This window comes from Scyliorhinus torazame, chromosome 10, assembly GCF_047496885.1.
Source record: "Scyliorhinus torazame isolate Kashiwa2021f chromosome 10, sScyTor2.1, whole genome shotgun sequence".
In the NCBI taxonomy this organism is placed as follows: domain Eukaryota; kingdom Metazoa; phylum Chordata; class Chondrichthyes; order Carcharhiniformes; family Scyliorhinidae; genus Scyliorhinus; species Scyliorhinus torazame.
In genome coordinates this window covers 27457173-27472497 of record NC_092716.1, presented here as the reverse complement: position 1 = coordinate 27472497, position 15325 = coordinate 27457173, and the positions used below count along the sequence as shown (strand labels likewise).

At 45.5% G+C, this 15325-nt stretch overlaps 1 protein-coding gene across 1 annotated transcript in view; it reads left to right on the top strand.

Moving 5' to 3' along the window:
* The window catches only part of LOC140430422 (cysteine-rich secretory protein LCCL domain-containing 2-like), a 67283-nt gene extending 53297 nt beyond the window's left edge, over positions 1–13986 (top strand). Inside the window, exons 14-15 of the mRNA XM_072517894.1 lie at positions 5204–5337; positions 6687–13986. Coding sequence (XP_072373995.1) covers positions 5204–5337; positions 6687–6738 — 186 coding nt within the window. The 3' untranslated portion in view covers positions 6739–13986. The remainder of the gene's footprint in view (positions 1–5203; positions 5338–6686) is intronic.
* The last annotated feature ends 1339 nt before the right edge of the window (positions 13987–15325 follow it).

Below are 15325 nucleotides of genomic sequence, written 5' to 3'. Positions count from 1 at the left end.
GTTCTGCTTATGTATGGAAACACTGTGTGACTATGACTAAAGTAAACGCATTCCTGCACATCTCCAGAGAGCTTTGTTATACACAGTGTCAGTAAATCGAGGCTGACAGATAGAGCACTGCCAGCTATGGAGTACAGCTTCTCCACCAGTGTCCAAGATAGAAAAAGAACAATGAGACGTTAATGTTGGCTAATCTGAATGGAATAACATGTTTTAAGGTTACGCCCAGTTCTTTTACTGCAGTACAAGCAGGCCTGTGTCATGCTGACCGAAGGCTATGATTGCTTTATTATTCGACAGTTAGGAAACTTGACTGTTCTATAGTGTTCACTATCCTATAAGTAAATCTGCGAAATTAGTACACTAAAAGTTCTGTGGTCCGACACTCTGCCAACCCAAATTCTCTCTCTCTGAACCGATATTCTGGGGTGGGGTCTGTCAGGTCTGTTTTTTGATTGGTGATGCCACACTCACCAGTAATGGTTATTGACGGCCTGTCCTCGCACTGATTTTTGCCTCTCACTGCTCTGTGAGCACCATCTCCCCTCGGCACTCCTCACTCCATTCACATACTCCCACAGCGCACGGGAGACCTCAATACCTGCACAATTATCCCGGAGATTTCGCATAGGATGAAAACGTGGAACTCCCTTTATGCTTTAACCGGCATATTTGATTAACTGCCGCTTTCCATTCTCGGAGCACGCCGGCTAACAGAGATTTTCCTATACCCAGTTACTTTGGATCATATGAATCTCGGAGTAAAGAAATGCTTCCCATTGCCAAGTGTTAGTAATAATAGGAAGTGTGACATTACAATTAAAGTGCAGCGTTTTGGATTTCTTTGTGAAGGCTTGAATTTGGACAGGGTGTTTGAAGGCATCTGTGTTTTTAACCTGCCCTTCAATAATCATATTAGGTGTACCCCAAGATTCTACTCCTGGCCATTTATATTTCCCCACTTACATGTTACCTTTTGTTGAGTTGGCATTAAGTCAGTTTCTAACTATAAAATGTCACCATATGGAGCCAGCTCTACTTCCATCACTTACCAGACTCATGATAACTTCTGTGTCATTTGACTGCTGGGAACATGTCAAGTCAGGGAAAAGCAATGACCCTTGCAAGAAAGTTTTGCTCTTTCAAATCTCTGCATATTGACACTGATTCTGCGCCTTTCGCAGATGTCGGGTGGAGATTTATGCAGAGGCAGTGACCCACATGGCTGTTTCTATGGCCATCGGGCCTTTAGTCAGATCAGGGCGAGACTTCTGCCCCTATCTGGAAGGAAGCCCTGCATCTGAGAGCTGCCAAGCCAGCTTTATAGACCCAGCAGCGCCATTGGGAGTGGCAGCCACTGCTAGGACTGCAGGTAATCCTCAACAATGATCATCGCTGGAGTCGGATAACAAGGCGAGCGGGAGGGGGTGGAGGGAAATCACTGAGGCCAGCATGGTGGCACATTAGTTAGCACTGCTACCTCATAGCGGCAGGGACTCGAGTTCAATTCCGGCCTTGGGTGACTGTCTATGTGGCGTTTGCACGTTCTCCCCGTGTGTGCGTGGGTTTCCTCTGGGTGCTCCGGTTTCCTCCCACAGTCCAAGGATGTGCAGGTTAGGTGGATTGGCCAGGCTAAATTGCCCCTTAGTGTCTTGTGCAGGTTAAGTGGCGTTACAGGAATAGGGCTGGGGAATGGGCCTAGATCGGGTGCTCTTTCAGAGGGTCAGTGCAGAATTGGTTGGCCGAATGGCCTCCTGCACTGTACGGATTCTATGCTTCTATGGTAGGTCACGGCAAGAGGGGATGAGATGAAGGGGCTGAGACTGGGAGGACAAGTTGAGGAACAGGTGGGCATAGGTAATAACATGAGGAGGCTGTCTGCATTGTGCACAAGGTGCCCTAGCAAGATGGACAGCCCCCAGCCTGCAACAAAATACCAGCAGTGATTGAAGGAGCCCATTAATTGGCCATTTAATGGCCCAACAGCAGCAAACTGCCGGACGCCTGGAATTAGGAAAATCTCAATCGGGGTAGGCAGGTAACAGGGATGGCCAAATGTATGTCTCCCTACCTGCCTGTCTACTTCCTGGGGGTTTAAAACCCCAGCTGTTTACCCTGGTTGAACCAGATAATGCACATCCTCAGTTTGACCCAGAGTTGAATTTCGAACCTCACATCCCAACCACTGTTGGGAATCCCAAAAACTGTTTATTCCTTAAATGCAACATGGTGCACCCCCAAACCAGATCTCATTCTCACAGCTTCCTAAGATCTGATCCATGCCTTTATCATCTCCCAACTTGACTGCGTTAATGTTCTCATTGTCAGCATCTTAAACTTCACCTCATGTAAACTACAGCTCATCCACATTCTGTCCTTCACATCCTTTCACATAGCAAGTCTGAGTCCCGTATCAGTGCTGGCATTGTCGATCGGTTCACCATTTCCCGACATTCCAAATTGAAAATCTTTGTTCTCTTTTATACAAATTGCTTCGCAGCCAGACTTGTCCTTAAAGTTGCAACCTTCTCTAACCAATACAAGAACAACAATCCCTTACATTTATGTAGCGCCTTTAATAAAGTTAAAAGCCCTACCGTGGGAAATACTCCACTGGGTGGGATTTTCCATCCCCTCTTGCCAGCGGGGTCTTCCATTCCCGCCCAAGTTGTCCTCCCTCCACCCCTGTGGTGGGTTCCCTGGCAACGGAGAGGACGAGCTATGCAAAAGCCTACAGACTCTGGTGGGACTGGAAGATTCTACCTGTGGTCAGTGGCGAGACGCCTCTGTCATGGGAAACTCACCGAGGTGAGCGGATAAATGGCTGCCAGTTCTTTCTTCTGTTTAGCTGTTTCATTCAGCTACTTTGGCCCTGAGCTCTGAAAAGCCTCTTTAAGCACCTCAGCTATGTTACTGCTCACCCATCCTTCAAAGGTCATCCAGCACGAATACACTATGGGAGGTCCCCCCCCCATCCCCCCCCCATCCCCCACACACCCATACCAGTCAACCCGAACCCAATCACACAAACACAGAAAATGCCAGCTTGACATCTACTGCCATGCCATCTGGCAGTGCCACATGGGCACCGGCCAGGTTACCCAGATGGCACCAGCAGTGCCAGGGCACAACCCTGCCCAAAGGGCCTGCAGCTGGGGGCCTCCAGTTCCCTGGGAGACCCCCACAAGTGCCGTTCCGTCTGGTCCCCGCTTTTGGGGACCAGTGCTGAACGGCGTTTGCCTGAGGTCTCCCGAGGCAAAGGGGTTGAATCTCACAAGCCTCAGGTACTTCAGGAATCTGCACATTAGAGTCAGACTAGCTGTCTCGCTCGAATGAGCAGATTTGCCAAAAAGTGACCCCGCCCTTTCTGGGCAGGATTTACATCGCAACGTCTCACGAGATTGCGTTGGACCTCGTGGTGAGCAAGGTAGATCCTGGGAGCGGGGTCTCCTGGCTTTCATCGGCCACGCTGCGACGCAACAACACTTGGCCCATGTCAGAGTATAGGCTTACCAGTTATTGGTGGGTTAATTAACTGAAGTGTGAGGAACAGGTTTAGACATTTTATGGCATCAAGTCTGGATTCCCAGTTTATTGTGGATTAACCAATGGAATCAGGATTAGCTTTTAGTTGTGGATTTTGTACAAAATTAAGTTTTGAAATTTCTAATTTCCAAGCTCAAAATTTTGCTGCTCTAAAGTAGCGAGTGATTTGTTTCTTCTGCCTTGTGTGATCAGCGAGCTGTTATGTGCACAGCAAGCACCTTTTAGCAAATTAAATGCAATTGTGCTTCCTTTTTGGGAAGAATCATATGGAAGCCATAATACAAATGGGTTAGAGTGTATATTAATAGCAACCTTAGTCAGCTTCAGCTGGACTCACACTGTTCGCTGTACACAGCAGAAGGACTGCAGATGTATAACAATTATACTGATACACACAAGTGGAGGCTTAAACAAACGAATTGAGCTGGCAACCAGGTAGTTTTAAAGAGCTCCCTGCTGCGGGTTTGAGCTCTGAAATAGTTGACTTGCCCATTAGCTAGCTCTTGTGGTTTTTGACACTGCATGGTACACATATGCTGCCATGTGTCAGTTGGGATGTAAAACCCATTTTTGAGAGGGAATTATGCCATTTGCACTAGCGGTAAGGCAGCACGGTAGCTTAGTGGTTAGCACTGTTGCTTCACAGCGCCAGCGTCCCAGGTTCGATTCCCGGCTGGGTCACTGCCTGTATGGAGTCTGCATGTTCTCCATGTGACTGCGTGGGTTTCCTCCGGGTGCTCCGGTTTACTCCCACACGTCCCGAAAGAGGTGCTCGTTAGGTGACTTCGACATTCTGAATTCTCCCTCGATGTACCCGAACAGGCGCCAGGATGTGGCGACTAGGGGCTTTTCACAGTAACTTCATTGCAGTGTTAATGTAAGCCTACTTGTGACAATAAAGATTATTGTGAGAATCATTGCAAAGGTCCGAAGAGCAAAGAGCAGTCTAGGGGGGATGGCTTAGATTGATTTGAGCCAGGGTGGCATAGTGGTTAGCATTGCTGCTTCACAGTGTGACTGTCTGTTTGTCTGCGTGGGTTTCCTCCAGGTGCTGCGATTCCCTCCCAGTGGCTGAAGATGTGTAGGTTAGGTGGATCGGCCACGCTAAATTACCCCTTAATTGGAAAAAAATAATTGGGTGCTCTAAATTTTTAAAAATCTCAACGGCAAAGGAAACCAAATGACGTAATGTCGACCTGAATCTTTTTGTCAAATAACCTTTTTGATTTAGAATGAGGACACCTCACTTTTCTTTACTCCCCCTCATTCTACTAACCAAGTCTCCGAAGGATAATAGTGGCATTTCCTTCTAATTTTCTAGCACCACCCCAACTGCTCAATCTAGGCTGTAAACTGAGTTGAGGGGATAAATGGCAGAAAGGTACCTCAGAAAAAAGAGAACTGGCTGCCGGAAATGAGGTTACCATCAATTTTATACTAAAACTGATAAAAGTCTTTATCACTCACTTATTAATGAAAGAGATGTATCAGGGGCAAATGACACCAGGAACATTTCCTCCCCGAGAGTATGCTCTAACATGAAAGCTTGTTTCATCTTTGCCATATATAGATAGAATTTCTAACTGCAAGTGTTGCCAAGGTTTGTGCTGCACAAAGCGCTGAAGGATTCAAATCATTTTTCTGCTTCGCCTTCTAGAGATCGAGTATCTGTCGAACAGCAGTACATGCCGGTGTGATTAAGAACCACATTGGGGGTCTTGTAGACGTGAAACCAGTCGAGAAGAAGAGCCGATACGCAACAGCCTCCAAAAATGGAATTCAGTCAGAGAGGTAACCTTCAGAAATGAAGAAGAAAAATTGCCCGTTACATCTTGTTACAAGTATGGTTGTTTGAGATGATGGTGGATGGCTGTTTAAATTTCTCATCTGGAGCAGGTTGAGATGAGAAGAAATATTTAAGGAGAAATAATCTTTACACACAATGATTTCAGCTCAGAAGGAGACCATTTGGCCAGTCATGTCAGTGCTAGCTCCTTGCAGTCAACATCCTGGGGGTTACCATTGATCAAAAACTGAACTGGACTAGCCATATTGATACTGTGGCTACCAGGGCAGGTCAAAGGCTGGGAATCCTACGGTGAGTAACTCACCACCTGACCACCCAAAGCCCGTCCACCAACTACAAGGCACAAGGCAGGAGTGTAATGGGATACTCTCCGCTTGCCTGGATGAGTGCAGCTCCAACAACACTGAAGAAGCTCAACACCATCCAAGACAAAGCAATCTGCTTGATTGCTCTCCCTTCCACAATCATTCAAACCCTCCACCATTGACGAACAGTGGCAGCCGTGTGTACCACCTGCAAGATGCACTGCAGTAACTCACCAAGGTTCCTTAGACAACATCTTCCAAACCCACGACCATTACCATCTAGAAGCACAGGTGCAGCAGATACTGTCGCTGGGGCAGCATCCTGGAACTCCCTCCCTAACTGCACTGTGGGTGTACCGACACCTCAAGGACTGTAGCGGTTCAAGAAGGTAGCTCACTACCACCTGAAGAGCAACTAGGGATGGGCAATAAATGCTGGCCTAACCAGCGACATCCCCGTCCAGAAATGAATTTTTAAAAAAGGGCAACTTGCCTTGTCCCACTCCCTCACCTTTCCCCTGTTGACCTACGTTTTGTTTTGTGTCTTGAGTTAATTATCCAATTCCCTTTTAAAAGCCACACTTGAATCGAGTTCCACCACACACTCATGCTGTGCATTCCAGATCCTAACCATTTGTTGCATTTTTTCTGCATGTCGTCTTTGGTTCTTTTGTCAATCACATTAGATCCGTGTCCCACTGTTCTCGACCCTTCCGCCAATGGGATCAATTTCTCCTTATCTACTCTGGCTAGACGGTAACCTGGGGCTGGGATCGAACCCGGGTCCTCGGCACCGTGAGGCAGCAGAGGCGGTGTGAAGTCAATGGGAAAAAATTATTTTGGACTTTGTGCCTGCACCTCCAGAACTCCTCCGGAATTAGATTGAAAACTCCCTTTAAGTGGAGGAGCGGGACTTTGCTCCTTGTTCACAGTGATGTTACTGAGATGCTGTGTCAGATCCATAGAGACAGTACACAAGATGCTATCGCTTCACGTTGATCGTCTCTGTCATTTGTGTTCTTTTCCAGTATAAAAAATCCTCCTGACGGGAAAGCTTTCAGAATATTCGCCGTGGCATGAATGAGGGATTAACTGTGAGAGAACTCTTCTGGGTTTGCCAGACTGATTTCCCAGAGCAGGAAGCATGAGCACAAGAAATATTAGCAGGAACTGTGCACATTTGACAGTCGTGAACATCTTCATCACAGGAAAAATTAAACAACATTCTCAGACTACATATCTTGCATCTCATCTGTCAAAAGTAATGGACTCTGGTTTGAACATTCCTATCACTTTTGTACATAATAAATGTAATATTTTGATTAAAGGCAGAAATATAGTTATTTACAGCGGTGCTGGTAAGTCTATAAGTTAAATTGCTCAATATTAATATAGTTAAATATTTACTCTTAGTCTGATATATATTTCAGTGCAATCAGTTGTATTTGGGTTTGTGACTCTCTTACGTTTGTTTTCTTCACTGCAAATTGGCTAAACACCATGGGGCTGGATTCTCCGCAGTTGGGATTCTCTGTTACGCCGGCAGGGCACTCACGTCCGGGGATTTCCCGACGGCATCGGGCTGCCGACAATGGGAAGCCCCGGGTGGGATTCTCCGCCGGCAGGATTCTCCGTTTTGCCGGCTCCCGGGGGGTTCCCGACGGCGTGGGGCTGCCCCGCAATGGGAAACCCCATTGACCGACCGGTGTAACGGAGAATTCCGCCGGCGGGTCGGGAAGAAATGTGGCCCGCCGGGGCGGAGAGTCCAGCCCCCAACGGAGAATCCCTCTGCCGGCGGGGTGCGCCGCACCAGAAAACTGATGCGGCGGAACAGAGAATCCCGCCCCATGTGTGTACATTTTGTGAAATAAATTTTGGAGAAGAGTTAAGGGGAAAGCCTTCGGGACTTCATGGCAGCTTTTCATTTGGCTGGACAGGGTATAAAGGCTGGTAAATATTGGTGGACATCCAGGTTAATCTACCAAACTTTTTGTAATGCTATTTCCATTTACACAGCAAAACAATGGTGACTTTTCTTTGGAAGATACTTGGAGGCTTTATTTGCATTGCCTAGATGGTTTGAATAACCAATTGTGTTCAAGGTTATTGTATCATGTTACTGTTAGATTCTAATGTATGTAAGCTTCATCCTCGCTCTTTGAACTCTGAAATTATAACCTTGCAATCTGTACTTACATCAGTCCCAACCCATCAGATGTCCACAGGCTCATTCTTGGGCTTGTCAACCACAAGGTCATATTACACCAGTAACATCACACCATGGTACATGACATGAGACAAGATGAAGGAATTTGTATATTTTATATAAATTATGGTGGACAGAAAGAACACAGACGTTCAGGCGGTGCCTCATTACCTTCAAGTTTGTAAGTGTCTTGTGGCTGTGCCACCCGCGTGAATACAGGCTCAGACTAATTGAGGACCATATTCCACCTTTGCTTGTCTAATATTCCACAAATTAACTTGATTAAAAGGCAAATCATATCCAAAGTGACGCCATGGCCGGAATTCTCCGGTCGTTGTGATTCACCTTTCCCGCCGGCAGAGCGCACACACGTGCGGGGCTCCGGGCAACGCCGGGTGGTTACAATGAGAAATCCCGTTGACAAGCGGCCGGAAGATCGAATCCCGCCGCCAGCGGATGGCGCACCGCCGAGAGGCGCGCGGCTATGGGAACCGAAGAATCCCGCCCCAAGTAAAAGCAAAATGCTGCAGATGCTGGAAATCTGAAATCGAAACAAAAAAATGCTGGAAAGACCCCACAGGTGTAGCTACATCTGTGGAGAATGCAAAGAGTTAACATCCTAGGTCTGTGACCTTTCATCAGAGCTCTCTAGGCAAAACCATCCCTTTCGCAACAATGCTATCGCAACTCCCAGTTTATTTAATTACCCTCCGTGCTTGTCAAAAAATTGTTCCTTATCCTTTGAGTGCAGAATGCTCAATTAGTTAGACCACACAACGCTGTCACATAGCTTTCCTGCTAAGAATTATGTGCAACTGATGCCCTTACGTACTTACCAGTTCACCTGCGTTACCAAAACTATAGTTATGGTTGGAAGGTTGGGAGTGAGGGGGGGGATAGACGGAACCTTAATTTAAAACCAAATCTTCCGTCACATCAATAATCCCCAGGGAAATGCACATTTATAATGAGGTGACAAACATAAGCAATATTAGATAAATGGATTCATGCATTGCATTCACCACTCAAGTTAAGTTTTCTTTTAATTATCAGAAAAAAAAATTAAGTTCTCTCGTTCTTCCATCGCATGCCTGCAAACCATGAGCGATCTGGAAGATGCTTCCAGAATTAATATTTGCAGGTGCAAATTTTGATCATACTATGAAATATAATTTATTGTGCTGTGTCGGGCCAATGTGGATGGGGCTAGCAGTTCAACCACTTTGATTTGTGTTATGGCATTGTATATGTTTTCATAAATATATATAAAACTATGTACACTGACAACCCGCATTAGCTATTTTTAATACATTTATGAAACTGGGTGCATCATTTCATGATAAAATGACATTTTTCTGTCAACTGACTCTATTGTATCTTGGCTGGGAATTTTTAAACCTCTCCCTGTTATATGTGGTGGAATTCAATGGACATATTTGTTGGCTGTAATGGCAGCGCAAGGTTCAAGCTGAACAGAAAGCTCTAGAGGCTAAACAAAAATGAAACTGTGTATATTATGAAACTGAACTGTGTTTGGAAAGACGTTTAAGACATCTGGTTACACAAAGTCCTTTGCCATGTTTGTGTCATCAAATACTTCCTATTGTGCACAGCCTTCTAACATATTTCAAGTGGTGTTATTCTCGATTTAGCACTCTGTGTCCATGACTACCTTACAGAGGTGCTAACTTTTTTCCCCTGTAAATCCCTTGTTAAAAACAAAACACTCCCTCTTGATCTCTGGGACATACATCGGCCCTGGCCGAAGGAACCATGAAATTATCCTATTTGTTAATGCAAAACTGAAGGCACCACCATGAGGTGCGCAGGAGTGCAAAATAAATTCTGCCCCCCCCCCCCCAATTCTCCATCCACCGGTGGGGGAACCTGCACACAGCCACGGTTGTGGGAACTATGATCCATCGCTTTGTGGCAACGTAATTTGGTGCTGAGCTGAGCTGAGATGCTCCATCACTAAAACCTTTGCAGACATTCGATTTAATGTTTCAATGGTGCACCATTTTCAAATATTATGCTGCGATTCTGGGTGACAGATAGATTTATACAAGGAGAAAGGATCAACAAGCTGAAATAATTTACTTAAGTTTATTTATTTTGTAACTATTTTTAATAAGTGCAGCATTACATTAGTTTGAAATTAGTTTTCTATCTGTCTGCATGCTAGGTTATTTCCCATAATATTCTGCAGAAATTTGGAAAGGAAATTCTGGAATATGAAGAAAATTTGATGGCACATCTTGCTTTCAATACTTTCCCATGTTTCCTCAAGTTAATATAAAATGAATTTCTACAGCTCATAGTGATGTACCTCCAAACAAAAATGTGGGCAATAATGTTTAATAATAATTCCTGTATTTCCAATTCCAAATATTTGTTGAAATTCTCACGCAAATAAAACCCAACCACACTTTAAATGGGTGATCTTTAAGATGGATTTAATGGTTTCAACATGTGGTAAAGTAGTACTTTGAATAAGTTGGATAGCGACACATTTTCTTACTTGTAGAGGCTGAACAGAAGATTTAAGTTGAACTTGCCCAGAAATTACTGCTAGAAAATACTTCTAAAAATTACCTAACGCCTTTGCTTTTTAAATTTGCCAGTACTTGTTCGTTAAAAGTGTTTACGCAGAAAAAGTAATTTTTAAGATAGGCCGAATTATTCCTTTGGTATTGAAATTAAATATATCGGTGGACAAAGTTCACAGTGCACTTAAAAATGCAGCCCTGTATCATTTGTACATGATGGGCAGAATCTTGTGGAGGTGGCACGATGGCGCAGTGGTCAGCACTGCTGCCTCACAGCACCAGGGACCCGGGTTCGATTCCAACCGTGCGTGACTGCCTGTGTGGAGTTTGCGCATTCTCCCTATGACTGCGTGGGTTTCCCCCACAGTCCAAAGAGGAGCAGGTTAAGAGGATTGGCCATTCTGATTTGCCCCTTAGTGTCCAACGGTGAGGTGGGATTACGGGGATCAGACAGGGGATTGTGCCTAGGTAGGGTGCTCTTTCGGAGAGTCAGTGCAGAGTCAAAGGGCCAAAGGACTTCCTTCTGCACTGTAGGGATTCTATGTTGGGGGGCCTAGGCTGCTGGTTGTAGAGCCAGTAGGAGCTCCACGTCACTTCTGTTCAGCAAGGCACTTTGAACAAGAGACCCTACCTGGGAGCCGCAAGCAACCTGGCGCGGGTTTGCTTTTCATGCTCTGGTGAACCCCTGCCCACTGCTGGGTTAATACCTGCGATGGTTGGAAGACGACCTTAAGTCGGAGTTAATTGCCGATTTCTGGCTGCCAATTGGTAATGAGGCAGGAAGGCTGTCCTCAGCCCTTCCATCACAGACCTAATCGGCGTAGAGGCAGAAATATGGGTGGGGCACCAGCCATCCTGCTACCTGAGTAAATATCTCCCCATCACCACACTTGCAATGGCGGAGGGCACACGTTTCTGTCCGGTCACTCTCTTAGAACATTAATGAAAGATCCAGGTTGAGGCTCATTGAGTCTCATCCGTCTGTGTGTGACTTCGATTAAACGAAAACACAACTAAAATCTGTAATAAAAACAGAGAATGTTGGAACGCACTCAGCAGCACTGGCAGCATCTGTGGAGAGAGGAACAGAGAAATAGCAGGAGCGATTTAATGGAGCAGAAACAGTCCCGTTTTAGGTGGGTTTAGCGGGGTGTTTCTCGGCAGCTGCAGTGCCAAGAATAACACCTCTATTTAAGGGATGGCACAGTGGTTAGCACTGCTGCTGCCTCACAGCACCAGTTACCTAGCTTCAATTATGGCCTTGCATCACTGTCTGTGCGGAGTCTGCACGTTCTCTCCGTGACTGCGTGGGCTTCATCCGGGTGCACCGGTTTCCTCCCACAGCCCAAAGATGTGCGGGTTAGGTGCTAAATTTCCCTTTAGTGTCCAGGGATATGCAGGTTAGGTTAGGGGTTTAAGGGGGATATGGAGAGGTGGTTGGCTGAATGGATATGGGTAGAGTGCTCGTTCGAAGGGTCGGTGCAGATACTATGGGCCTCCTTCTGCACTGTGGGGATTCTATGATAAACGGCACTTTGCCTGGTTTATTTAGCCTTGCGAGGAACACCCACCGAGGCTGCGCGAACATCATTTCCTGCACTGATGAACTCAGCTCGCTAGTGCATGAAGTGCATTCACAGATCAGGGCGCTCAGCGAGGGCGAGATCCAAATCGCGACGTCTCGCGAGATTCAACAGCCTTGTCGCATCACCAAGTTAGGTGCGACAAGGCCATTAAATCGCACCCAGCATTACACATTGATAACTTTTCATTAGAACTGGATGATATTAGAAATTAATAAGTAAAGACAGATGCAAGGGAAATTGGGGGTGGTGGGGAAAGTGATAGGGTGGAGGCACAAGTGATTAAATGACAAAAGGGTTGGTGGTGGAAGGTGAAGGGGTATGGTGATTATCATAGAATTTACATAGAATTTACAGTGCAGAAGGAGGCCATTCGGCCCATCGAGTCTGCACCGGCTCTTGGAAAGAGCACCCTACCCAAGGTCAACACCGCCACCCTATCCCCATAACCCAGTAACCCCACCCAACACTAAGGGCAATTTTGGACACTAAGGGCAATTTATCATGGCCAATCCACCTAACCCGCACATCTTTGGACTGTGGGAGGAAACCGTGGCACCCGGAGGAAACCCACGCACACACGGGGAGGATGTGCAGACTCCGCACAGACAGTGACCCAAGCTGGAATCGAACCTGGGACCCTGGAGCTGTGAAGCAATTGTGCTATCCACAAGGCTACCGTGCTGCCCCACGTGCTGATGTGACAGATAATGAAACAATAGGTAGTCCCAAAGGAAGTGTAAATGGTTCCAGCAGTGGAGGAGCAATGCATGAAAGATCTTGCAAAGTAGGAAGGCTCCTGTGATCTGAGAATGTGGGGAAAGGTTACACCCCAGGGTTGCAAATCATTCCACTGGCTGTGTGTCAATCAGGAATACTCCACTCCCAAGCACCAGCCAACACTTCCTTCTCTCCTAGCGACTGTGGCCCAAATTTACTTCAGGGAAATGCACAATTCCGGAAGAGAATGTGGGCCAAGACAATACATTCCTAACAAACAAAAGCAAAATCCTGCAGATGCTGGGAATCTGAAATAAAAACAGAAAATGCTGGGTAAACTCAGCAGGTCTGGCAGCATCTGTGGAGAGTTTATGTTTCGGATCGAAATGATCCTTCTACAGAACATAGTTTTTCATGTTATAATACATTCCAAACATTGTTTAACTTTTATTTTTACACTTGGGGATAATTATGCCTACTGTTGGGACTGTGCAGCAGTCACTAATATCAGTAATATCTGTTTTCAGAGGAACATTCTTAACCAATAGATGTGTGTTTATTTACCTATACATTTATCACCTCCATAATTGAATTTAACCAAATTCACTTTATTATTTGCTCCTCTGTTAAGTGTTCTGATACTTCTGACATTGTTGCTGACTCTGCCCTAAGTGCTACTTAAAAGTGGGCGGTGCCTTTTAGCTGTCCTATGCCAAGGCTTGATTCAATGCTATTGTCATTGTTCCATCAAATGAGCCACTTTAATTAGAAATTTCCAGCCTTCAAGCAGTGGACAGTTTAGAAATATCAGGCTACTCTAATTACATTAACAGTTTAAAAAGGCTACTATTTAATAATTCACTACAAATATTTGAAGCAATTCATACTATGTTCATGAACATGTTGCAAAAATGGAACTCTCTGAATATATTTTAGCAAAATATTAGAACTAGAACCGATTAAATACGGTTTACTAACAGATGTAAATAACAAGGAGCAATGTACCCTTGTGCCTGCACTACTTGTCTACTCTGAACTATCTGTAGGATTCTGATTAGTGTTGGGCTCTCTGCTACCTCAGCCTGTCGTTCTGTTATTACTGGTGTGTGATTACTTTCTATGGAACAATTTGAATACCTTATTGTTATCTTGGGACAAGAAATGGAGAAATAATGGAAACCTTCTGCCTTTTTTAACAAATGTATTTGTAATCATTTTTAAGTGTTACCAAACATAGAAATTTTAAATAAATTGTCATTTATATTGTCAATGGCAGAAGTGAATGTTTATTTTTTGCTTCAACCGCGTCAGCGCAGTGGTTAGCACTGTTGCTTCACAGCGCCAGGGACTGGGGTTCAATTCCCGGCTTGGGTGACTGTCTGTGTGGAGTCTGCACGTTCTCCCCGTGTCTGCGTGGGCTCCCTCCGGTTCATAGAATCATAGAATTTACAGTGCAGAAGGAGGCCATTCGGACCATCGAGTCTGCACCGGCTCTTGGAAAGAGCACCCTACCCAAGCCCCCACCCCCACCCTATCCCCGTAACCCAGTAACCCCACCCAACACTAAGGGCAATTTTGGACACTAAGGGCAATTTAGCAGGGCCGATCCACCGAACCTGCACATCTTTGGACTGTGGGAGGAAACCGGAGCACCCGGAGGAAACCCACGCACACATGGGGAGAACGTGCAGAATCTGCACAGACAGTGAACCAAGCCGGGAATCGAACCTGGGACCCTGGAGCTGTGAAGCAATTGTGCTAACCACTATGCTAAGGTTCTCCGGTTCCTTCCACAAGTCCCGAAAGACATGTTTGTTAGGTGAATTGGACATTCGGAATTCTCCTTCAGTGTCCCCGAACAGGCGGCGGAGTGTGGCGACTAGGGGATTTTCACAGTAACTTCATTGCAGTGTTAATGTAAGCCTACTTGTTGTGGTTGTTGGTTGGGTGGGTGTTATTTACTTTGTTGTTTTTCCTCCAGAAAATTGCTGTTAAAAATTTATAAATGCCTAAATAAAAATATTTTCTCCAAAAAAATGTACGCCTACTTGTGACACTAATAAAGATTATTATTATTGTAATAAAAACGTTATGATTTTCTTCAGCTGTTTGAAGGTATAGGCTGTTCTAAACGCCTGGTTCAGCAATATTCTTCAGGAATGGAAAGTCAGTGGTTATCACTGCTGCCTCACGGAACCGAGAACCTGGGTTCGATCCCGGCCCCGGGTTACTGTCCATGTGGAGTTTGCACATTCTCGCCATGGCTGCGTGGGTCTCATCCCCTCAACCAAAAGATGTGCCGGGTAGGTGGATTGGCCACACTAAATTGCCCCTTAATTGGAAAAATTAAAACAAAAGGAATGGAATCCCTGCTGTCCATACCTGGTTTGATCTGTATGTGAATCATGTCCCATGTTAATCTAGTCAACTCTTAATTGTTCCCCTCAATGCTTTTGCAAGTCATTTAAACATATCAAGTTTCATGAAGGCAGGTGATCACCACTGTTGTACCTGCTGAACCACAGTGTGTATTTAATCCATACACGGTGGACAAATGATTTATTAATACACACACAAGGTTAATACTAATCGATCACACACTAGACTCT